The 26,191-nt window shown below is 36.5% G+C and overlaps 2 protein-coding genes across 2 annotated transcripts; both read right to left on the bottom strand.

Moving 5' to 3' along the window:
* Window positions 1–8,068: 8,068 nt before the first annotated feature.
* On the bottom strand, window positions 8,069–15,967 carry LOC145220201 (lens fiber membrane intrinsic protein-like). The gene is made up of 3 exons (XM_080087477.1): window positions 15,747–15,967; window positions 10,656–10,805; window positions 8,069–9,493 (listed from the first exon to the last, which is right to left on the bottom strand). The coding sequence occupies exons 1-3, from the start codon at window positions 15,913–15,915 to the stop codon at window positions 9,294–9,296; spliced, it is 519 nt and encodes a 172-aa protein (XP_079943603.1). The 5' UTR covers window positions 15,916–15,967; the 3' UTR covers window positions 8,069–9,293.
* A 2,499-nt stretch (window positions 15,968–18,466) lies between these two features.
* LOC145220202 (uncharacterized) lies at window positions 18,467–21,422 on the bottom strand. Its single transcript, XM_080087478.1, has 4 exons — window positions 21,204–21,422; window positions 20,610–20,750; window positions 19,364–19,501; window positions 18,467–18,595 (listed from the first exon to the last, which is right to left on the bottom strand). Exons 1-4 carry the CDS (start codon window positions 21,364–21,366, stop codon window positions 18,579–18,581), a joined length of 459 nt encoding a protein of 152 aa, XP_079943604.1. The 5' UTR covers window positions 21,367–21,422; the 3' UTR covers window positions 18,467–18,578.
* Between the last annotated feature and the right edge of the window lie 4,769 nt (window positions 21,423–26,191).

Raw genomic sequence — 26,191 nt, 5'->3', positions numbered from 1 at the left:
TCAATTCAAAATAAGTCCATAAACTGCTGTAATATGCATGTATACTGGCCAACGCCCTTGCCGCAACCAAAATCCACTATAGCGGTAATATTTAAAGGGTTTTAAAGGTACCACGCCCATATGCAACGCTACAATGTTCTTAAAGACCAGCGCTAAACGATCAATCACGTTTTGTAAATACCGACCTTTTAATAACCAAATGCGTAGCTTAATAGCGTATTGACGGCTAAAGTTGCGAACAACACTACGCAAGCTATATGAGAATATTCACCTTCAGTAACCCTTACACGATAATGTTTTCTTAAAAATATCACCTTTAAAAAGGTATACGGCTTAGTATAAACGGTTGTAGCGGGCTTGAATTCTATTGCGTATGGTTGCAGCGTTAAGAATGAATTTAAGTACGCTGTTTAGATTGAGATCCAATTATCTGTTGCTAAGACTGATATATTATGTAAAAGTGATAAGCAGCGCTTAGCCAAAACTAGCGATGTTTAGTTTAAGATTTGTATGAAAACACTGAGAACGCCTAAAAACGTTCAAATTTCGTCTGAAGGATATGGAATACAATTTTGTGTTAAATTGTTTTACAATTTATGCCAGGGTTTTGAAATACTTGAAATCTACAAGGTAAAGCGTTTAGCTTTAGCTCACGTCCAAAGTTAAAAGTTTCAGTAATAGAAATGCAGTTTTGGAATTAAATTGCTGTTTCTAGGACGCTTCACATTTTTCTAGTACATAAACATGTCGCCTTGTTGCACGTGCATCTGCGCATATCGCAAGGTTTTATATCGAGATTGTCGCTATATTAAGCCTAAGCAGTATCGTGAACCAAATTCAAAACCCGTATTATATTGATATATTTCTCTCCCGTTGGTTCCTGAGTTTTAGCGTACTTTATTTTATTAACGACACAGCGCTATTTCATATTTTTGTTTGGTGCACTACATTTTGCTTATCAGTTAATTATCATTTTCTTTTGTTTTAACTCTAACGTAATACTTTTGTTGAAAATAATTTGACTTTTTACCCATTTGTGTTGAAATGTTTCATTTCCAATTTTCTCATGATTAGTTTTTTTACTTGCATTTTTAGCATTTTATCCATTATTTGCGCATTTGAAGCATTTTCATACTTTGGTTCATTTCATTTTTGATTCTCAGTCTCCGTATTATTATTTTTACCTTTAATTTGACATATAACATTTTTGTTTTATCATTTCAGATTCCTCTATTTCTAAGTCTTAAAGTTAACTAAACTCGTACAACGAAAATGGTGAAAGTAAACCCTATTATTGCTGCAGTGATGGGCCTTCTTGTGGTCACATTCGTTCTCAGTGTTATTTCCTTTGCAACACCTGTGTGGACTTACAACGAAAATGCTTCCTTCGGAATTTTCAGGCATTGTCGTGGTGGAGTGTGCGATAACACTGCTGTAGGTAAGTCAAAAAAACGATGTGCCAAAATTGTTACTTAACACAGGGATCGGCAACCTTTTTTGCACTGCGGACCGGTTTTGAAACCAAAATTTTATCGCGGACCGGTCTTCAAAACACTACAAATATTTAGCAATAAAAACGCTTAAATTAGTTTATCATCCCCGGGATACATAGGCAAAATGTTTTATAGCATTTAACCTACAAAATTCTACGGCCCGGTAACGAACTCCTCGCGGACCAGTACCGGGCCGCGGACCGGCGGTTGCCGACCACTGACTTAACACACCTCTGATTTCAATTGGTTTTTAACCTTCGTTACCCCTGAGTACAACTAAATGAACTTTTGTGAACCGTTTTTTTGTATCAACTATGGCGTCACAAAAATTACTTAACAGACTAAAATATTAACAGAATTACGGCTAAATTAAAAACCCAGAAAAAAAACTGCGGTTTAACGCACAGGTTTTTGCCTATGTCAGGACGTTAAGAAAAAAATGAGTTATTGTTTACTTATATAGTTTGGCGGATAAACGGAATTCGCTTCAGCAAAATCACCCAAAAGTTACCAAAAAGTAGATCTTATTACAAAATTGCCACATAACATTTTTTAAAAATAATTTTTGGTATAAAACTGTTGTCGTATTTGGTAAAAAAGTGTTTCATACACGCACACCTTTATGCAACATTGCTGAAACTGGGTCTTAGGTTTGTGATTGCGTAATGAACTGCAATATAGCAACCTTTAATTCAATCTGAAGTTTTAATACAATTGAAACTGTCTACTATGTAGAATTGGCACTGTAAGGAATGCAGTCATCAAATTTTAGCCTATCGGCAATTTTTAGGGCTGGATTTAATATGAATCGTGGTTTGGTTACGTACATTGAGAAGTACCGACTGGGTTTACATCGACCCAGTCTGTTTACCCAAGGGGGAAAATGCATGTAAATTGTAAACCCCTGTCTTTAAGTTATGTGCTCCAGCCATAGTTAAATATGGGCGGTTAATAGTCATTGGAGCATATTTCAAAAGTAGGGAGTCTGTAGCAAATATTGTTCATTGTATTGTGTTTAATCAACGTTTCTATAAACCACTAAATGGGTTATAGAATTGCCCAAAACCAGTCCAATTTTCTTCCAAACGAGTTATAATGATACAAAACCAGCCCGATTTTATTTCCAATCAACTGTTTTTGTGACAATTAAAGTCCAAAACCCGCCCAATTAGGCGAGAAAACCGCTACTCTTAGCATATTGTTTACACAGGAGAAGCCTATTAGGGCGTTGCCGGAATGTTGTTATATTACACGTTGTGGCAAACCGCCAGTTGTCCTGGTATTTACTTATGTTCATCAGGTCTAATAGACGTGATAGACAGAAAAGTGTCTAGTTACGTGACAGTTAACTACAAAGACCTATCACAGCACGTTATTAAATCACATTTAAATGTCATAACGTAGTTTGCATAATATCACGAAAGGCGGTAAAACATTTCACAAATGGTAACAATGTGCTTGTGTAGAATAACTACAACGGGTGTATTTTAAGTGGCCTTAATTGTTTTGATGGGTTTGAAAAACAAAAATATAGTCATAAATTGCGTATTCTAAGAATAAGCGCTCTTTTAACTAAGTTATACATACGAACAGAACACATGTGGCGTATTAATAGCGTTTACCAAGTTAAGACAGATTCCCAAACATTCCCATGCATAAAAATGCTAGTTTGCGGTGGGATTCGAACCCACAAATTTAATTGTTGAATTATTCCCCAGAATTTATGTTTTTGACTTTGCACCAAAATTTCAGGCATATTTTAGTAATTAGTGGTTAAACCAAACAAACTGTTTTCTCAAGCAAACTCAAGCTGCAAGACATAAGCTAAAGCTGTCGGTGGGATTCGAGCCAACACTTTTAATTCAATACCCTGTGATTCATATCACTTGATGTATATTATAAAACTCCAGGCTTATTAAAGGCATAATGCTGTACCAAGCTGTCCTTTGAAGCGTTTCTACGTTTTGTAAGCAGAATACGCCAGAAAAATCTAGCCTTTGATCGCACGGCAAGAGCCTATCCGAGGCTGGCGCTTTGCCAGCTATGCTACATATGCTTTATGGTAAGCATTCCGAAAGTCAAATCACAATCACCGTTGCCTCCCTCGTATGACTTCAGCTATAGGAGATCGCCAGTTAAACTTTTCATTCTCTGTTCAAGTTGGCCAACAGTATTTTACAATTTTTCAGGTAGCTTGCATCCATACAAGCAAGCCACTGCAGCATTCGGTATCATGGCTATGATTTCCCAGTGTGCTGCTCTTATTTGCTTCGGGTTCTGCTTTTGGAAGAACAAGAAAATTATCAAAGTGGCAGCTAGCTCCCTCACAGTGCTTGCAAGTAAGTTTAGTGGTCTTTCTAAGCAGCAGTACCTAAAAACAGTGAATTCAACCGTTTTTATTCCTTCTACCATTATATTATTGATCATTGTATATAAATATGATTATATACATTTCAATAAAAATTAAAATCAAACTTATCTCAAAATTGTCAAATTAAATAATATTTATTGGAAATGATGTTTCTTTTCAAATGGGATTTCTTTCGTCCTTTTTCGTAGTTCATCGCTACTGAATAAACAATAGTAGGTCAATGACTTGGCGGCCAATGATTGGCCTTTCATTGACCCGTCACGCAGATACTTTTGTTGTGCAATTTCGTTTTTTTTCTCGTTGTGCAATGTCTCATGACAAATAAACCATTGAAATGAATTGAATTGGATACGTCTTGAAAAATTAGAATTGGAACAATTTGTGTTTTTGGTAATTGTCGTTGCGGAATAACAGCTATGTTCAGGCGTTTTTTCGCTTATGAAAATAAACTTCTGGATTTAAATTAAAGCATATGTACAATAAATACTTACCTAATTTTTAATAAATACCTAATTTCAAAAACTCCAAGTTAAAATAAGGTGTGTATATCTTATTGTAATTTCGTGGGGCTTATAACTCGTGGTCACTTAAACTGTAACAACACACTTTTTAATCTATTAATTAGATACCACTTTTTTCTGCGACTGCCTTTATATATACGTTATCGATTTGCAGTGGTGTTTATGATGATTGCATGTGCCGTGTTTACCGGGTTGCATCTTATCCTTGGAAGCAGCAACCTGTTTGGGTACAGCTTCTATCTAGGATGGGTGGCTTTCATTCTCAACATTTTTGCAGCAGTCGTGGCCATCGTTGGTGCTGCTCGTAAGTTTTTAACAGATTCTACCATAACAATCAAAATCAAAATAAGAAACATTCTATTTGAATAATATGTAACAAATTTTGTTCACTACTTTTTGACTGGTCTTTTTGTGTTTTCCTGCATACCTATTATATGCGACTGGTAATTCGACCCTATTCAAATGTTTAAAACAGGGGTCACCAAACTACGGCCCGCGGGCCGGATCCGGCCCGCGAGGTCATTTCATCCGGCCCGCGACCACATTTTTTGGTTTGTCGAATCGCATTGATAACTTTACGAAAGTTTTCCTGTCGCGATATGTAGATTTGATATTACCTTGTTTTATGGGATTATAACACCCAGGATTGACCCAAAGCCAGTTTATTACGTCACAAACAAGACTACAAAGGTTAATTGTGCGCAAAGAATTGCTTTCTTTGGTCACTTGTGACGTAATATACAAGCATTGCTTGTAAGATGAGACTAACTTTACAATTTAATAGTCGCATCACCAGATTTTAATGGGATTATAGAAAGACCATATCCTGGCGCCCCTATCAAAATCGCCTTGCGGCCTAAGTTCGGAAAGACGGCGCTAGGGCATGTAAACTATCCGGCCCGCGCGAATTATTATTAAACTTACCCGGCCCGCAGTGAAAAAAGTTTGGTGTACCCTGGTTTAAAACAGTACAATTTAGTATGTACAATAGGAAATAGAGGTATGTATGCTTTTCCTCACCCCAACTGTTTAATAAAACATTTTAAAAAAAACTTACTACCTATTAAAAACACTATTTGGTACTAGAGAGTATTAGAACTTGCCTGGTACTTTAACTTGTTATGTACTAAACAAAAGATTGTTTTACTTTAATAAAGTTATGCATCTTTCTGACACAACTAACTTGAATAACGTACGCCACATTTCTGGGTATTTAAAAAGCTAATCTACATGCCAGGAAGCTCAATAAAAAACCTAAAACCTAAAACTTTAAATACATTTAGATTTTATTTTGCAGACAAAATCGAAGAGTGAGGAATAATATCATCACGTATTTCGTCATCATTACGTCATATCTTGATTGGAAATATATACTAAAAAGCAATATTGCTTGCTATGTTGATAAAGTTGTATGTTAGTAATAAATATTAAAGTTTAATGGAGTCAGTTGTGTTTTCTTGCAAAATGAAATAGGTGGAAATAGGCGAATATAATGATACAAAAACTGACCGATGAACATTTTCAAACTAGATTTGCAAGAAAACCGATATGTTTTTCGATTCGAAATAAATCATCACAACTTACAAAGTCGCTATATGAACGCTTTCTTTTTGGTTTTAGTTAAACATGTAATAATTTAGCGACTGCCTGACAACGGTAGAGAGTCAAGTCAAGTTAGATTTGAATTGTATTTCACGAAGATTGTGACAGTGCCGATTTTGAGATACCTAAAGTAACCAAATGAACTGTCAATATTAAAAGGGCACCTAAAAATCTCATGGTTATCAAGATTAATTTTCAACTATGCTGCAGTAATTGACGGTTAATTTGGCTACTTTAGGTATCAAATTAGGCGGTATTTAGTGCTAAATGCACTTCCTAAACAAATTTAAAAATGCATGACTTTAGGTAGCTGTGTTGAAGGCTGCGCATAACTGTAGCAGCCCATTCGATAACGCAATTAACACCTAATTTGCATATGACATAGGCAGATGAAAGGTGTTCGTGAAATAAAAGCGTGAAACGATCACATGAATTAACATACCTTTTACATGAAATGACATTCAATAAAGTGCGTCATAACAACAAATGCCAAGCGTGCGTTGATTTGACAATTGATCAACAGCGCCCGCTTGTGGATTTTTAATATTCTAAAAATATCTTTATTTCATTGTGGTTTTTACACGCTTGTTTGCAAGAATGAAACCACGCAGTGCTGAAGGTAATGATTTAACTGGTTTTTAATGTGATTCCCACACTTTTCACTCTCGTCCCACTTGTAAGCGTTTCGTACAAAGCGTAGGGTTGGGATTAAATGAACAAAAATACGACATTAAGATTTCCAGGAATTTTTACTTCTCATTCCCGGGATTTCCCGAGATTTAGGTACTGGGTCAAAACGTACATTCGGACTGTTTGACATCAATGAATCGCGTTCCCAATGAAGCAAAAACTTTGTGTCAAATTTATTTTGTCTGTCTTGACTACACTGCATTATTTTTTTATTACACTATCTTACGTAACTGAATAATCTCTTATCCAGCATATACCTCCAAATTACATGAACAGTTACGATACAAACGCAATCATATTGTGCGACAGCAAAACCACATAATGTAGGCGATGGTTAAGAAAATAAATCTCTTTTGTGGTACTGTTTTATGTACATGCAAATCATGCTGTACCACAGTAGCAACGTTATATCTACACACTTGGAAGTTCTTAGCCTTAAGCTGACGATCTTGCTCTACACTTCAGCCCGCTATCAACTATTTGCGGACTCCCGCTCTCTTTGTGGCGTTATAAACGTGGTGCGAATAAGACGAAAATAGGGCACAATAACGCACAGCAAAAAATCTAAACGTCGGTGCTAATTAAATGAATTTGATGCACATTTTTCCAACTCAAGCTTATGCCTTTACAAACCACTTATGTTAACCGTATCAAAAAGTGGATGGTTTAATACCCCTGCTGCCTACGGCCTTTTTTGAAAGAACATTTTCACCATTGGAAAACACGTACTATTCTTCAACCGAAAAGGTCTCATCAGTGCAGCTGGTGACAAGTTATTAACAGTATAGGCAGCCACATCACTGTACCCAAGTTTCTTTAAAGTAAATGGTTCGGCGCACCTGACCCATATACAGACATAAAATCCTTGATCGGGATTCGTACCCGGTAGCGTGCTGGGTTCGAACCCCGTAACAAAAACATGGCACACGATGTTTCACTACTGGATTTTTTGCTTAAACGCCTTTAAGCTTAAAAATTAGGTAATTTGGTGATTTTTAGCAATTGTATAGAAAAATACCCAAGCCGTACAAGAGTAAACTGCCTAAGCAACATATTTCTTTAAAGTATATAGCTAAGAAATACACACAGGCTTTTATAGCTATTTGCATGAAAAACCTACCTATAAACTATTTCCTACAACTAAAAAAACTATCATACAAAACAAACTTGGGCAACCGGTGTAAATGAAAATGAACACATAATAAGTGTAAGTATGGGCTTTAATAACTTTATGTAACCTTTCCATTACGTTTTTATACTTCTCTGCAATTTCGCATAATTTTTTGCCAGTTAAGCCACTCTGTAATATAAGCTTTACGTAAACGCTTGCAAAACATGCAATTATGTTAAGAGCAGCAACAATTTCTGCTGCGTTTAAAGCAATACAGTATTTAAAATACAGGCAAAAACTGGTAGTGTATTAAAAGTGTGAGTTATATACGTAAGCAAAGGAAAAATAAATGTATTCAATTACGCTGAATCATTTGTTTTACGATAAAGCAGCCAAGACACCAATGTAAAATCATAACCGAATAATGTTAAACTTTGGGTGATAAATAAAGTGTTCTTAATACGTTTTTGTTTTCAAATTAAAACACAGGTTTGCGGTGTTAGTATTTTAAAGGCTTAATTTCTTATGTTCGCCAAAACACTGGACAAAGAAACTGTTTTAAAATCATAGTAAACGTTACAAGTAACAAAAATGCAGTGAAAACAAAGCTTTTTTGTTAATTTTATTTCATGTGCTAACTTTCTTTCGAAATAAACAAACTGACTCGCAAATACAGTAGGAGAGTTACAGGTTTAGTTAGAAGGACATTGAAAACGGTACAGGCTAAAAGTCTGGTATTGCAGAGGGATATGATTACACAGGAATAGAATCGAAAAAAGTGCTGTTACGTAAAGAACTACTGCACAGTTTAACACATTGGGTAGTCAATAAACGTCAATACGAAAGTACGAGATAAAACCGTAAAAATGTTGTACCTTTAATGAAAAGACGCCATAGCTTTTTGCTCAGGCTTTTTATTTCACCAATGGCCGTTACTGTGCCTTATTACAACTCTGGCATGCATATACTTATACATGGTCTGTTATATTACAATCTTCTATATTATTAAACCAAAATAAGCGCAGTTTGCGATGCCAAGTATTTGAGAGAAGTTTTATCATTCCACAGGTGAAAGTACGTATGTTTTGATATACCCTTCGCTGGGTGGCGGTTTTGCTGCCCAAAAATCCTTTTAAACATAGAGTTGCGGGTTGCGTTTTGGGCGGGTTGTAAAATTACCGATTTTTGTCGTTTGCAACCATTTTTAAATGTATATGTTCTTGCATGCATTTAAATGACAAACCAGTTTGACTACTTTAGGACTGGTGTTTAACTTAACTCATAGCATCGCTTTTTGAGCTAAAGTTGCGTTTTTAACACATAACGATGTACTCTACGTCTGAGTGATCGTAGTAATTTACAAACGTACGGCCCTATTGCCGTAGATTGTGCACCCGTAAACTGACAGATTTTTTACAGGCTTTCACTGTACTATACGACAAAGATAACAATACAAAATAGTTCGTAATTTAAATGCAGTTAAAGAGAGTCCCATATGCTTTCCGCTAGATGGTAGAAGAACCTTGGGGCGCACAGTTGAAGCATCCATTGTCCATGTTTGCTTTAACAGATCGGTATACGCACACCTGGAACATCAGGAATGACATTCCGAATGCCGCCCATGCCAGTCCGTAGCTGTACCCAAATTCCTGACCGGAAACGCTAACTTCCGTGAATACGCAACATGCAACAAGCAGAAAAATGCCTGCAAACAAAACCAAACCAATATAGTGTTTAATTTTAAGTCCAGGACGATAATTTGTCGAGAAAATGGGACAAATAGTTGTTCACAGTAAACCGTATCTGCGTTATAGTGACGAACCCGCCCTAACAGGTTCAGACAGAAACCGAATACTTTGCCAAAACGCCAAACAATTTCGGCCAAGTCAGGCCGAACCTAAAAAACCCTTTAATAATAAATGGTTTACACCCTTAATAATAAACAAATTTTTTTGGTAATACGTAAGCTAATAAAATAACTACTAGTTTGCAAACAACGTGGCTCGTCTTTCGCAAAGACAACAACTACCATTTATGTCATGTACCAGTTATCCGTTTTCAAAGTTTAGGGATCAGTTTCATGCAGTCAAAAAGTTAGTTTTAGTTAAATTTTTAAAACGAATTTCGGAACGCAACATTGGCAAAACGACACATAGGACTGCCATACCGCCCTTTTTAGCAGTAACTAACCATAAGTTGGCGATATTACATTTTCTTGTTATTTGAATGTAACGTAACTAAAAGTATAATAACGTAAATGCCGTATAAAGCGACATGCTTATTCTAAAACTTTATGAACGTTAACTATACAAGTTTGGTATATACCGAACAATCCCAAATTAACCATGTCGCCTTTGACGCATATTTGTGACATTATTGGCTTGTGTATAGGCACGTCGCAACTGTGGCATATTTGCAATTGATTTTCACGATAACAGTCAGTGTAAAAAATATTTCTTGTATATTTTATAGTTGTAAACAAACTATAACCAACAGGCAGTTTAAACAGGTCAGTTCAACTACCAAGAGTGATCTTAACTGATTAATGATCGAGATGGCGATCCCCTACTACAAAATTGACATGCGCAGTATACGAGTGCTTGCGATCGACTTTCTGTAAGCTTACACTGAGCCTGTGCAGCTCAGTTGGTATAGGGCGAGTTTCGGGAAGAGTCCTGTCGTGGGTTCGAATCTCACTCAGTTTAGTTTTTTCGAAACCCACCCAGGCAAGATTCATTGCTATTTCGAATTGCTTGAAAACCAGGTTGATTCATTTAACGGGTTCAATAGACCTGACGTACCCTGGTTTAATATTTTGCCTATTCCATAACGTAGCTATACTTTTAAATCCATACATTATTACTCACATGAAAATGTTGTAAAAAAGGTTCCGGGAATAAGCCGGCTATCCTTGTTGTTACGAGTTTCCAGAAGCCACATCACAAGCGAAAGGACGAGCGTAATGAGACCCATGACCATGTAGGCTAAAGTTGTTTGCACGACGCCTCGAAAATTAGCTAAAAAGCAGAATATGTTACAACACATATCGAACGTTCAAGTGTACTAGCGTACATACAATAGGTTTTGACTGCTAATATTATGTATTTTGTAGCTTTTATCAAAAATCTCAAATGGTAATGCATTACTCTAATTGTATAAATCTAAGCAGGGCTCATTTATCGTAAAAACGGCATATTTAGAAGAAAGATATTGTGGAAAAAATTACGGTTAGAGAATACGAGGTTGGGTGAGGATTTTAATGTAAATCACATTATACCTTCAAACCTTAGTTCCTTACAAAACTTACTAAACAAATGTTTTATTGATGTATAATTCAGCAATTGGGCACTTTTTTAATTTTTTCGGTCGACACAAAAAAGCTATGGTGTTGCAAGTGCTCGTTTGACGCTCAAAAAAACGCCTAAAAATATGCAAAAACCTTATCACCAATTCGTAGTATCTCGTACACTACTGTCAGATGAATTCTTTCCAATTTCGATGCACGAATTTGTGGAAAGTCATTGAAATATGACGAAAGCTAAAACACGTCATAACATGCCTTGTCATCGCCGGTTGGCATGACAGAAAATCGTTTTTGATACAAAACCCTATTTTGTAGGTTTGTTGTTAGCTTTTTTTCCAGATGTCAAAGAACACAGGATATTGACCGTACAAAGTACTGCCAATTTGATAAAAATATGTACAAAATTAAACCTTTGACTATTTTGGTTTGATACAAAATCCCAATTTTTTTTATTTATAACTATGAAAAAGTAAAAAAATGTAAATTATTGGTTACAACACACAATTGCTTGTATTGTTTGCTTTTATTTAATAGTAAAAAATTCGTTAGATTTTCTTGGCCGCCTTTCTTAGCTTTAGATTTATGGCACATCTGGTCATAGGGATGACAAAACTGTATATTTATGGAAAATTTGTGCATGGAGATTTTGAAAAGAGGTAAAGTGTGTAACACAGAGTAAAAGGGTCTGAAATTTGAACCCGGCCCAAACGCAAAGAGTTTTTTTAAGCTTGTTTAGACCTAAAAGTTTGATTGGTATGCATAAAAGCCTAGAAACAGTTTGGCTGTACAAAATATAATAAAAAAGCAATAGACCAGTGGTTCCCAAACTTTTTCATATTTTTTTCAAAACGGTCCCATTGCTATTATTTCGAGTGCTCGCGGTCCTTAAGCCTAAATGTGTATTTCATAAAAACGAAAGTTGATTGAAGGATTTTAGCTAGTTATACAAGATTGCGCAAAAAAATCACCCAAAGACAGCTTGTGACATCACAGACAAGACAAAAAGCATTACGATTGTGCGCGAACAATTGCATTTTTGATAGTTGTCATGCAATAAAGGCTATTGTTTAGCAATGGAGACAGTCGATTTTCAATTCTACTTTGATTTAAACTTATTTAGTGGCACAAACTGAGAATTACAGAATTACTTCCACCGCTTCGCGGTCCCCCAAAAATTGCCTCACGGACCCCTAAAAGACCGCGGACCCCAGTTTGGGAACCGCTGCAATAGACAATAACTTAAATACGATGTTTTAGGGCTGTTGGGCACTTGGTTAAGCGCAGCAGCTAGCTGCTTTAAAAATTGTGGACACGGAATGTAAAATCAGACAAGCTCATTGCTTCAAAGAAAACATAAGCCTGAATCCAACCCGAAGCGAAAAGCTTGGCCCGACTCACAACTTTACTTTAACAAAATTGTCATCAACATTGTTTGCTTTTTGTTACATTTTTTAACCTTATTTGGCGGACAAAGCCCAAATGCGTTGTGTTTACAATGAGTCCGTCGTCGAGCTGCCTGGTTTTATTTCTAGCCCGATAGATCAGTTTTCACTTATCCTTGTTTGCCAAATTGCAAAACGACAATCGTACACATAAAACTGTTTTTATAACGAATAAATACAAATGAGTCTGTAATTTTTGGAAATGTTGTGATGATGTTTTGTTCACTCAGTCTTTCACTGGGCCAAAGCAATACGTTTCTAGTGCCGAGAAACAGAGGTAAAAAAAAATCACAAACGTGCTAACACAAGGCAGTTGCGATAACCACTCGCTCTCATGCCAACTAACTCGATTAAGTGTCCTTGAATACCAGAAGCTTACTAGTTGAAAGTACCACGCAAAGGTTTAAATTGAAACAATGTTAACAAGCTTAGAATCAACACAAAAAATCTGTAGTAACATTTCCAACAGTGACATCTGGCATAAGGATCAAATCTTACTATATTTTCCTTATATTTAACTTTACAAATTAGTGGTAAAAATTGTAAAACGCATTTTATGAAAACTCTTTTCATAAAACTACCAATGATAATCATGACTTTTAGGATTCAAGAACTCCTAATTTGGTCGTAGTGCTTTTGAGTATAAACTGTAGTGATTTTCTTGAATACAATTGCTAAACGGAAGTAGTTTAGCGTCAAATTGCTTTAACACAAGTGGAGCCTAACATAACCGCCAAATCTACTTTACACGTACATATTGGATTTCACCATATGGTGCTAAGTAATATAAAACGCAGTACATCAGGCTTATTAAAGGCGTTGTACGGATTTAGTTGGCATTCCCACATAGCAAGGCGTAGGCTAGACTGCGGTGAGATTCGAACCCAAGAAGAGCTCTAAAGCGTCTGTGCAGACCAGCGATCACGCACACATGTTTAAATTACAGCATACGTCATTGAAGTGGTAATACCTAGCCGCTCAAGTATTCAAATATGACAAGGCATAGGCTAGAAAATGAACTGATTCCGGTTATGAACGTTTATCTTAACTTAAAACACGTAGTGTATGACAACAATATTTTGGCTGATAAAGCAAATTGCTAAATATATTGTCTATAATGAACATTTCGAATCAAACAACTCTTTAATGTGGTTGTAACGCTTTAAATCAAACATAGTCTTGCTCGTTTGGTGTGTAATGAATATCATTTGCTAACAGGAAGTTGTTTTGCGTCAAATCGCTTCCTAACTAATCGGTTTGAAGAAATGCACGTGCGTTCAACAATTCAAAGAGTCCTGTTACTTAGGCGTAAGAACAAGCTAATAATACGTGAATTTAGCCTAATTGCAAACTATTCGTGCTGTTAAAATTACGCTATCTTGACTGATGTATGCGTTTGGGGACAAATTTTCAAAGCCCTGAGAAGACATCACAGGACTTTTTGGGTGTGTTTTGTTTTATCAAGACACTCCACCGTAAGATTATAATTTTCAATTTAAACACGTATTGGTTGGTTTAAAGCACTAACGAAAATTTTGCTACCTTTTATAGTTTTAAACTAGCGTAGTGTTAATATAACTTATAGCTAATTCTAAAAATAAACTCAACTCAATAAACTTTTAAAGTACAGATCATAACTTGACATAAAATATAGTCAAGGTGAAATCCTGAGTGATATTAAATTGTTAGATGGCCTTTATGAACAAAATCATTCCGCACAAATAGTTAAACTGTATTGCACTACTTTTACACTGGATAACTTAAAAAAATACTGAACAAGCGTTCCGTCCACCAGGTTGCGTATTCGACAAATTTGGGTGATGCTAAACAAAATACTAGTTGTTTTGGGCAGGAACTTGGCCGAATGGTCTGGCGCGCCTGACCCACATACAGACATAAAAAAAAACCTTGATCGGGATTCGTCCCCGGGAGTGTCCTGGGTTCGAACCCCGTCAAAAAAAAAAAAAATACTAGTTGTTTTTTAAGAACATGGAATTTTGCTGACGTTTCGCGCACCAGAACGATATTTTGCTTCTTCCCAACAATTTGGTGAAATATTTGCAAGCACACAAGCGAAACAAGTAAGCTCTTTCACAGAAGATCAGCGTTTCCATGAGGTGTTTTCAGGGGCGCAAAAATGTAGCTTCATACTAGTGACACGCAACAATTAACAATAACTAAAGACACGCTGGAAATTCAACACCTTCGAGTTTAACAAAAGACTACTGTCTTAGTCGTTTTATAGTGTTAAGTAAGTCATTGTCGTTTTCCCGTTTTCCTCCGAATGCATAGAGTTGCACATTTATATTATTGAACACAGTCTTCAAGGTAAGAGTTACCTTAAAAGGGACACGAATTGCATAAAGGTTAAAAATCACTGCCCTAGATAGTAGATAGTGTGAATAAAGTGTTTTATGTATAGGTTGGATAAATTAAACTGTTAAAGTGGTCAGTTTTGTTTTAATGCAAGGTACGAATGTATCTTTTTCTTGTGATACCTTTTTGAATATACTGCAGTAAAACCAGCTTTGCATATATTAAAAGGAAAATAAGTCTTGCTTATATTTAAATACTTGTCTCGTTTTTACGTAGTTGTTCAACGCAAAAACAAAATCAACTAGAAAATGAGACTTGGATGGGTAAAAGAGAGAAAATTGTGGTAAGTTTGTTCACTTCAAACTGATGTTACATTCAGATCAGAGCCCAAACCGAGCAATTTTTGTTACAACGAAAGCAAGAAACCGACCCTAAATGTAATAACTTGTCTAATTCATATGGTTACAAACAATGTTATTTATAACCAAGTTTGAAAAAAGTATGGATTTTGACCTGTTTTATTTTTCCCCAAAAATATCATCAACATATAAAAATGAACTAAAATTTAATGCCGGTGTCAGACTTTAAAGCAGTGGTTCCCAACCGGGGAGGAATTCCCCCGTAGGGAGGAATTTTATGATTTCGGGGGAGGAATTTATAAAAACTGTAAAAAAAATTACATGAAAATGTTGCAGAATGTTTGTAAAGGATTCTAAAATGGACATGCCTAATTATAAGGTCTATTTCAAATTGCTATAATTTTTTATGTTATATTTGTTTTTTGTCTTATAGGGAGGAATGAATAGTTCGAAAATTGGCAAAGGGAGGAATGTGACAAAAAAGGTTGGGAACCACTGCTTTAAAGAAAGACTAAATTTAAAATCCTTTTCACTTACTTGTTAGCGGTCTATCCCATTGACAGTCCCCATCCAAACAGAACTGAATCAATCCAGCATACGACTTTCCACCGTCGATCTCGACCCAGTGGTTGGTTAAAATGCTCACCATTGCAATAAGTGACGTCACAAACGCCATACATGACGTCACGGCCGAAAACATCTGCATTTTTGTAGATATAAACAGTTCTACCTTCTTGAAACCAACGTCTGTTGAACGAAAACTGCCACAATGGAATAATTTTCTTGAAAATCGCGTCGCGCCTTTGTGACGTCACAATACGTGACGCGAATTCTAGAATGCAGCGACAGTGATTAATTGTCTGTTTCCTGAGCTAGACAGAGCTGGGGTGCATGTTTTTGCATCTAAACGACGGTCTTTTGTTTGTCATAATAAAGGGCTCTCGTTGATGCATGTTCCATTAGGTATATTTTTTTAATCTTAGGTTTATTAGGTGTTCTATTATTAGGAAATTTCACCTATTGAACGTTGCAACGGTCTTGCGTTCTTTAAATTCTCTCTGAGTTTTTAAAAAGTTACAAAATACTATAACTAAGTTTATCATTGTAATTAACACACACAAAATTCTGTGTTTTAGAAATTAATAAAATCAATAGCATTGCTCTTATGGGTTTTAGAATTTCCCTTTGTTTCGAGTTCTTCAGCAAAATGAGCGCAACGTCCTATGTCTGTGTTTTACTATGGTAATTGACCTGAGTACACAATATTAGGCATGTTACAGTATATTACATTTTAATACGGGATTCCAACGGGGCAACAAAATGAACATCAAAACAGACGTAATGCTTTCAGCGTGCTACAGGCACCTGTTAAATGATTAGAGGCCTAATCATTCGTTATCGCGCAGTGTTTTCGTTGCGTTGTGACGTGTTTGCGTTTAATTCTTTTTTCCTTTGTTTATCGTGCACTGTACTACGCGCATTCTGTTTTATTTATCCTGATGAAGGCGGCCTGTATAGATTTTGCCAGAAGAGCTCTATAAACTTGATATTGTGCCTGGCAGCGATAGCTTATCTTATATTTTACGTTAAGTAGTTTAAAGCAGTCCTAGGGATAAAAATTATAAAAAAATGTAAGAAGCACTGGTATCGCCTAACGCCCTTTGTAAATGTTCCAGCGTTGCTGCTTTCAATTACTTCCTTCCTTTCAGAAAGTGCCACTGCATTATGCTCAAAGCAACTGACGTTTTGAAAGACGGCGACAATGTATTCGTTGTTGCAGCGTTCGCTATTGTCTCTTATGTTGTAAATTGGCGCGAGCACTTTGCTGTCCTTTAGTGTTGTAATTATATATATATAAATTTAAAACAGTTTACAAATATACTGTATGCTTTAAACTTGAAACTAGAATCTCCCAGCTCGTTGCTTGGTAGATAAAGACTTTAATGAATCGCATATTTATTAGTTCAAGTTTATGAAAACATTAAATCATGTATCCTTTAGATTTAAAGATATCCATATTTCGCCTTTATGGCATCATTAGTATCTGTATCTAAAAGCATGTGTAGGTACATAATCTCGGTAAAAAGGTACGTTGAGTTAGGCAATAAAGTATTTTAAACCACAGAAAAAAATTGTGCTCAAACCATTGCCGATTTGTTAATTGTGCAGTGGAATAACGGACTGTTTTTTGCTCCATGGTTGTATGATCCGCCCTCACACATGATTTCAGAAAGCCTTAGACCAGGGGTGGGGAACCTGCGGCCCGCATGCCTTTTCAATGTGGCCCGCGTCAGATTTTTGTTAAAGTATACAACATAGCATAAAAAAAAAAAAAAAACGTTTATGTACAAATATTTCCTAAAAATTACTTCGACATTATTGCTAATCTTCCCATTCCACATTATGACGCCAAACTTATAAAAAAATGCCACGCATTGAAAAACTTGCTATGTTTGTGACGTAACAGTCACTCGATTGCCTTTTCTTGCAGTAACAAATCATTTGTCTGTGGTGTTATTTTTTGATTTTAGAGCTATTAACGTGCGATCCTTATATTGGTATTTCAAACATATCATTGAAAAAACAAACAGATCAGTAATAGAGCTAGGGTGTTCCAACTCTTATTTTTTAGTCGAAATAAGTGATATACCTGTATGCCTTGTTTTTTTTGCAAACATGTACCAGCAAAGAAAAAATCCAATCTGGAGCGATGAAATATAATAACACTTATGTCCCTTGGGTAGTTTTACACGGAATTTGAAAATAAATAAATATTTGCCCGCCGCAAAATGTTGTGCAATTCATGCGGCCCGCAGTACTAAGTAGGTTCCCCGCCCCTGCCTTAGACTCATCTGCCCGAAAAATCGCTATGCTGTTTAAAAACTGCCGCTACATAGCAATGGACCGCGGTTCGCCATTTGAGTAACCCTGGTAAAAAGTGTCCAAAAAGCACATGCATATATTAAACTAAATATTATTGGTGGTTTGGAACTGTTGGCATATTTTGAACAGAAAAGCAGTATCGTTTGGCTAGTATTCGTTTTTGCAAAGTGTTTTGACGTTTTCTTGTTTCTCTTGTGTCTGTTTTTTTGTAAAAATCTGAAAGTGTTTTTCACACTTCTTCTGTAGCGAATTATTAAAGCCCGCTTCTTTGCAGAAAAAATCGATTTAGACTCAGTTTAGACGCATTCTTGCGCAAAAATCGAACCAAAAAAAACTTCTTTATGCTTACGCCCTGTACCTCAAATATTTTCCCCTTTTTTGGTTTTGCTACATTTTATTCGTATTAGCCCCTAAGTTACGCAAGCGATATGTAAGTTATATTATGCACTGGTACATATAGCGTTCATCATTGACTTGATGCCACCTTCAATTGCCTTGACTACCTGAAAAAACAACAAATATGTACGATAAACACAAAAGTGGCAGAGCTACTAACACAATTACCCACGGAAAAGTTACTAACACCATAACTCACGTCGGCCTCACAATTAGCAAATTTTCGATAGGTGGCGCAAAGAGCACAAATCCTATTGAAAACGGTATGACAAAAAAAATTCTGAAAATATGCCTACGGTTAGGGCTATTATAAGAGTATAGAGTGGGAGTTATGTATCATCATTAAAATTTTAATGAAACTTACCCAAAAATTTAGTTCTTAAAGTACAATTTTCAAAAACATACATCCCAACCCTACCCCATTTAGCCGCTAAATATATAATTTGCTTCTGCGCCACCTATCGAAATTAGCAAAATGTGCGGCTCACGTGAGTTATGGTGTAAGTTGCTCTACCAGAACTCACAGTACAAAAGTTTGCTAAGTACCGATATGGCGTTTTTAAAAAGGTAATGAGACTGGGATGGGGTTAGGAACTAAATTTAATATAAGAAATTATTTTTTGGGGTAATTTATTGTAGTTATTCCTATGAAACCTCAATCCCACCCTAAAAAAACATAAATCGTATTTTTTGCTATTTAGCAAACCCGTCTGCTGTGAGTTACTGTGTTAGCAGCTCTATCAACAAAAGTTATTGAAAATTAGTAGACTGTTTATACTGATATAACCACAAAGAACACGTGTAAAAGAATTCGACCCAATGTTTCTGCTTAATTTCTATCAAAATGCTGGGCAAACTTTAAATAGAGTACTTACTGGCAAACAGATACCCCGATAGGCAGCAGGATATAAGTCCAAGACAGAATGCAGTCCAGGCAAGAGCAAAGCTGTAGCCGTACGTAAACGCACTGAAAGTGTCAGTAGCGACAGCACAGGCAATAAGCAGACACACCCCTGTGAAGCATAATGTTTAAATTGTTAGGTACTTAAGTTTTTTCGTTTGGTGAAAGAAAACGTAGAATCGCAGTATCAATGGAAAAATTACCAAGCCGGAAATGGCTGGGCAACGATAAAACGTCATGGAGCGCAAAATAGAGAACATAATTTGTAGATTATGGCTAAATACTCTGCCGCTACACCGAATTTTAAACGTACACAACAATTAATGTGGGGCTGTTATGAGATAAATAGGAATTAAAACAATTTGTGACTTTAATTTTTTTAAGCTTTTTTTGTGACAAAAAACTTCTTTCGTGGATTCGAATCTCGCCGCATGTTGGACCAAACAGCCTAAATATTGCCTAATTGAAATACCAGAAACATTGATTTGATTCCATTCGGTAGCAAACCTTTGTTATGCCTGACATACTACATCTTTTATAGTGATGAAATCACCACTCTATGCAATAAAAAATAAAAAAAAATGTTGAAACTGCGTTGAATTTCCATAAACAATTTGATAAACCAACTTCATAAAAATATTTTAGTTTTTAAAGCGTTTTTAATTATTTTATGGTCACTGAATATATTAAATTTTCATCCATCGACATATTGATACTAAACCTCGGGACCCAAAATTGCGTTTAGCACGGTAAGTGTGCTTGAAATTGAGACCTGATTCCGATCCGGTCCAAAACCCAGCGTAAACTCGACCCGAGGCCCATAACCCGAGATTTTGTTGAAATAGTGTGCGAAAGTTAGTTTTTTAGAACGTAAAATGGCAAAACAATAAACCCGAGTGTAAAGTCAGGCCCGAATCAAAACCGCTCTGTTTGAACTGAAGCTCAAAGTAAAAGGGTAATGAAAATAAAAAAGGTTAAACTAAAAACAAACTAATCAACAACTATCGTTACAATGAGAGCCCAAAAGTTAAATATATCGGGGTAAATTAACGACACAGACGTAGCCTAGTGAAAAGTTGAGCGAATAAAGCCCTTTTTACACTGATCAAAACCTAAAGCCAACCTGAAAAAACCAGCACGGCATGAAAAAACTGATCAAAAATAATAAAAAATGAATTTGAAAAATAATAAAAAGTTACACAAAATGTTATCATACTCACAGGAGAGGAGGCAGAATACTAAACAGGCCAAACGAACTTTCTTTTGCTCTCCATTGCACGCTTCATATATTAAAGTCAGGATGGCCGCTGTCCAAGTGATAATAGCGATGATCATGAATGCACGTATGGCATTGATACGGTCTGAAAAAAATTGGATAAGTAAAACACATAACGCAGCTCTTGTATTATTTTAGATATTCGCATTTAGGCATTTGAAAAATCGCCATAGCCTTCAAAAATTAGAGTTTGAAAAATCAACAAGTGACATTTTTGTGCATCAAATATTGTATGTTTTGTTATGCAATTGCTCCAGTTTAAACTAACGCAATATTAGGTTGTTACAAGAAACGCAAAAGATAAGGTTACGTACACACGTAGTGGAATCAGTCCCGAAGCGTTCATGCAGACCACCGATCACGACATATTCATTTATAATACGCCAGGCCCATTGAAGGCGTCATACAGAAATAAGTTGGTCTTCCAAGCATTCACACATGGAAGCCACCACGATAGCCTAGTTGGTAAAGCGGAAGACCATCTTGATTCGGTATAACGCCTTCAATGAGCCTGGCGTACTATGAAAAAAATGTATACCTGTGCCAGGGATTGTTGCACAAACGCTGCCAAGACATCCTTGAAACAAGCCAACATTTCCGCCACCAGTTTCAAACCAGCTTACAGTTGCTGTGGCCACAATGGTAAAAACCAGAACCACCACCAAAATACTTAAATTAGCTATTGTTATTAGAGAAACCATCTTTTTGCTGTTTTAATATGCACTGTAGAATAAGAGTGGTGGATGTAAAATGAAAACAATAGACATTTCATCTGACAGGATACAGCGCATTTCCTTCACAGGAAAACGCATTTTTACTAATTTTCAGGCAATGTAATATATTGTAGTGTCTATTCGGCTTAATGTTGATGAGCTCAAAACTAATAGCTTTGCAGCATTTTAATTTCCAGTTTAAATTAATTAATTTAATTAATAATGAGAAGACTAAATTTGTTTTCCTCCTCACAAATGCGAATTAGCTGGCGTAAATTTGCAGGTTTTATATTCATCTCGAAACAAAAGGCAGCGGTATTCCATACTTGTAATTGGTCTGAAATTAAGATCAAGACCCATTTTTTTTCAATTAACCATTGCATACCCTTACATTTATAACACAGTATTTTAGTGCCTTTGTAACAAATTAACATAATTTATGTTCATCAATAAAGTAGTATTATACTCGTTGCTGATTAATGGTCAAAAGTCAACAGTTCAAATATTGAAAAAGCGCCCATAGCCCTGTCAAAACCAGCCTATAAACCGCCAAATCGAAGTAAAACAAGCCCAAAGCGAGCCCAATTCTTCTCAATATAAGAGATGCACCGAATTGGCCTAATTTGAGTTTGGACGAAATCGGCGTTTTTTCCTCATAAATTTGTCCTGATCAATCTTTTATGATGTCACGCGAAGTCGTTGACATAAAAACATTTTTCTACCAGGCAACCAGTGGTGTTACACAACAGAATATGTGTTTATATAAGCTATTGCTATAAGAGGGGTGGTTCATTCCCTAAAAGATCAGGCACGACGCTTGTGCACTCATAGCGACGACTGCGAGGCGGAACTGGCTAAGGTTCGCAAAGCCTTGAAATATAACGGCTACCCAAACTGGATTCTCCGTGATGGACGGGCAACGTGTCCCAAACAGGTGACCCATCCAAAAACAGAGGGTTCTGTGACACTTCCGTACATACAGAAATTGACGGATATTCTACGGCGTATGTTACGTGACTTCGGCGTAGCGGTTGGCGTTCAACCTGCCAATACTCTCCGCAAGCTACTGAGTCACCCGAAAGATCCAATCGACACCCTTGAACAACGTGGTGTTGTATATTCTATTCCCTGCGCCGAGTGTCCGTTAATATATATCAGGGAGACTGGAAGGCCCTGTCCAATCACGCGGTATCACAAGGCCACCGTACTGATTTCAATTCGGCGTCTGTTGTGGCCCGGGAGCCTGACCACAGGAAAAGACTATTTCTTGAGTCATGGAATATTCACCAACGGGGCAATACAATAAACATCAAAACAGACGTGATGCTTCCAGCGTGCTACAGGCACCTGCTTAAAGATTAGAGGGTCAATCATTTGTTATCGCGCGGTGTTTTCGTTGCGTTGTGACGTGCTTGCGTTCCATTCTTTTTTTCCTTTGTTTATCGTGCACTGTACTAGTCGCATTCAGTGTTATTTACCCTGATGAAGACGACCTGTATAGGACGTCGAAACGTCGGAATAAAATCACATTTGCCAGAAGAGCTCTTTAAACTTGAAAATATGTGGGTTTCAATATCATTGTAGTTTTGCCTCCGCCATGGTTCCCAGCCCGTCAATGAATCACTGACTTTTTGTCTGGAGTGTGAAAAACAATAATGTTTTGAATAAAAATTAGTTGACGTTGAGCTACGGCGAAGTTTGAAAGATTGTGTGGTACCTTATCAAGCAGAAAATACGCGTTTTTCGGTTTAAATTTGTGTTCGTAAAAGAGTTTTCGGCGAACCGCAACAAATTATTCTTTCGAAACCGAGTCTTTGTAAAAATGTCCATAAATTAGGCAAACCGAATATTCAGTACATTACTAGATAATCTAACCTTTTGGTAAAGACGCATTAATGCTTTGATGCACGTAAAATGAATAAAGATAAAGTCTTTTTATAGTTTAGTCCCGTCTCCAAAAAATACACAAACCGTAATTTGAAATAATAACCCACAACTTGATGTTTGAAACCAGCCCAATTGGGCGTGAAAACCGCTAACTTGCACACTCTTTAGAGCAGGGGTCATCAACCTTTTGAAACCCGAGGGCTACCTTAAGATAACCAAATGGCTCGAGGGCTACCAGTTGAAAACACAACAATTTCAAGCAATGTGCTTGTATAAAATGTGTCTTGTGTCAATGTCAAAGTGACATTGTTTACACTAACATGTCACGATTTTCATTCAAACAAAAACAGAGCCCTATATCTTTTAAAACATTATTACTATTCTTACGAAAACGAAGCTGCGTGGTTCTCGACACTACTACACTAGTTTGCGACGAAAAAGTGGGTCGCTGGTTGGTTCCGTTGGTTTGGTTGTCGATTTTTTTATATTTTGAATTAAAAAATCAGGTGTTGTAAAAAAACAGTCGCCGCAGCTTTGCCATCATTTCTGCTTAATATTTGTGTCGTTTAAAAAAGCACTGCTGTCTAACTTGCACTTGCGCACTTGCCCCCTAGTCAAATGCAACTTTTAATTTTAAATCCTTCGTGGGCCGAACAAAAACTCATGGAGGGCCGCATGTGGCCTGCGTGTTTGAGGCCCCTGGTCTACAACATTCTAGCATACGAATTTGTTCACTAACTGACATTTATTACCGCGTCTATGACGCAACAGTCGAATGTTATGATTGTTACATAATGCTTTGTTTAGTATTATTTGCCCATGGTTAGATAAACTTGCATCGCTTTTTATACAATGTTTATAAGGCGCAGCATTTTGTGTCAACTAGAGACGAAACTGGTTTTCTAGAACCAGTCCGCGGGCGACTGGAAATGATCCAACGGGCGACCAGGTGCCCGCGGGCATAGGGTTGGTGACCCCTGCTTTAGAGTTTTAGACAATGCATATGCAAATCGGTATTCGGCGGCCTTTACACCAAACTTAGTTTAGTTCGAAGAGCGCAAACACAATACGTACTTTCAAATGCGGAAATATCTGAATATAACAAATACAGTATAAGCCAGATTTATTTTACATTGCTGTCTAAAGTCCACATAAAGTTTTTTAGCCAAACTTTGTTAAATATTCAATCATACTTTTCTTCATATAGTACGTCTTTTTAAAAAATCTATTTTTTAGACACCACTTTCGGTGACTTTCTTCTACTATACAAAAACCCCTTATTAAACTTAGTTTCATTCTTGTTACGCTAGACCAGGGGTCGGCAACCTTTTTTGCACTGCGGACCGGTTTTGAACCTGAAAAAACTACAAATATTCAGAAACAAAAACGCAAAAAATAGTTCATGGACAAAAATATTTCAAAGCATTTAATCTGAAACAGTATACCGCTCTGTAGTATACCGCTCAAACTCCTCGCAGACCGGCACTGGGCCGCAACCCGGCATTTGCCGATCACTGCACTAGACCATAAATAAATTCTTCCTATCAATATAATGTTTACGAGAAATGGGTGCGAGTTTAAAACCTTATTTCGTCCCATAGATGTTTGGTCATCGGTTAAGAGTCGCGCCCCTAAGCAACAATAATAATAATGTAGCCATATGTCAGCCGGGATTGAGCATGAAAAGATTGAGATTAATTTGCAGAGTTTGTTGTTTTTGAAACGGATTTTTTCTTCAAAAACTAAGTCAACTGTGAAATTGGTTCACTGTGTAGGCCTGTAGGGAACTTTGCAAAACGAATGTTTTTTCTTGTAAAAGTTAAACCGCACACGCACTCATATGTGGTTAGTAAAGTTAGTTGAAGATATAGCTTCGTATTGTAATTCGTAGCATACCTTTGCAACATACATTTGGTCGATTCCAAAAACGGCTTCTAGGGTTTTTTATGTGATAATTTTTTTTGTAATTTTGGGTGATATGTGCTACGTAGCTTCGCAACATACATTTCTTCGATTTTTTGAATACGACTACATGCGTTATTATATGACACCTTTATTTCTTTTTGTGTGAATCGTATTTTAATTTTTGTGTGAATCGTACTATTTGCATTTGGAACACTCAATTAATTGATTCAATAAACTTCCTGCGTTTTTCATGAAATCCTAAATGGTGCTCTGCTGAAATTCTATAAATATTGTTAAATGTATAATGTTACACCCACCGTCTAGTTAATCAATTCTTACAAAAAGTCATACTTAAATAACAGAGAAAATAGGCGGACTAACAAAATTCTTTTCGTAGATTTGAGTTGCTCAATTTTATCGTAGATTTGAGTGCTCACAGGGCGCCAAACTCACTCTCTAGTTAGCTCCCACCACATAAGCGCGTTTAATCACGGACTAATGTTTTTGCGCTCCATATGGATTCTTAAATAAGGATTTAATGTTGCCAAGCTATTTCCGGTTTGGGGATTGTTCAGTGTCATTATGTCGCAATGTTGTCTTTCACCAAGCAAATTTTTTTAACTTACAACGTACAAGCGCAAAACGTTTCATTTTCTCTTACTTATGTCCACCAGAATCTTTGATATTGCGCAAAACGTATCGCATTATTTAGTATAATTTAATCTAGTATAAAATGCAACACAACTATGCGACTATAGTAACCAGTGATGTACCGAATATTCAGTTTGCCAAATGTATTCGGCCGAATTGGCCCCTTTTCACAAACATTCGGCCCAATACCGAACTCTTACGATCAAAAGTAAAGCAGTAAACGTATTTTTTGCTGCATAACGAACCACACAATATTCTAAACTACGTATTATAAGTTCAACTTTTAAAGGATAATCGCAAGGGTTCTTAACCTTTTTGAATATACCAAACCCCAAAGACTTTCTGCAACCTTTCGTCGAACCCCAATACA

The sequence above is a fragment of the Phallusia mammillata genome, chromosome 3, assembly GCF_965637545.1.
Source record: "Phallusia mammillata chromosome 3, kaPhaMamm4.hap1.1, whole genome shotgun sequence".
NCBI classification, from domain to species: Eukaryota; Metazoa; Chordata; class Ascidiacea; order Phlebobranchia; family Ascidiidae; genus Phallusia; species Phallusia mammillata.
The sequence above is the reverse complement of the archived record's forward strand: the minus strand, read 5'-3'. Positions and strand labels throughout refer to the sequence as shown.

What these genes read in the sequence shown, in the direction of transcription:
- LOC145220202 (XM_080087478.1), bottom strand. Translation starts at nt 21,366, where the DNA reads ATGGTTTCTCTAATAACAATAGCTAATTTAAGTATTTTGGTGGTGGTT. An exon ending in TGCAACAATCCCTGGCACAG is followed by an intron (nt 20,751 to 21,203) that starts GTATACATTTTT and finishes AATTTTTTTCAG; the next exon opens with ACCGTATCAATGCCATACGT. An exon ending in AGTATTCTGCCTCCTCTCCT is followed by an intron (nt 19,502 to 20,609) that starts GTGAGTATGATA and finishes TATGCTTCACAG; the next exon opens with GGGTGTGTCTGCTTATTGCC.
- LOC145220201 (XM_080087477.1), bottom strand. Translation starts at nt 15,915, where the DNA reads ATGCAGATGTTTTCGGCCGTGACGTCATGTATGGCGTTTGTGACGTCA. An exon ending in ATGGGATAGACCGCTAACAA is followed by an intron (nt 10,806 to 15,746) that starts GTAAGTGAAAAG and finishes TCTGCTTTTTAG; the next exon opens with CTAATTTTCGAGGCGTCGTG. An exon ending in CTTTTTTACAACATTTTCAT is followed by an intron (nt 9,494 to 10,655) that starts GTGAGTAATAAT and finishes TTTTGTTTGCAG; the next exon opens with GCATTTTTCTGCTTGTTGCA.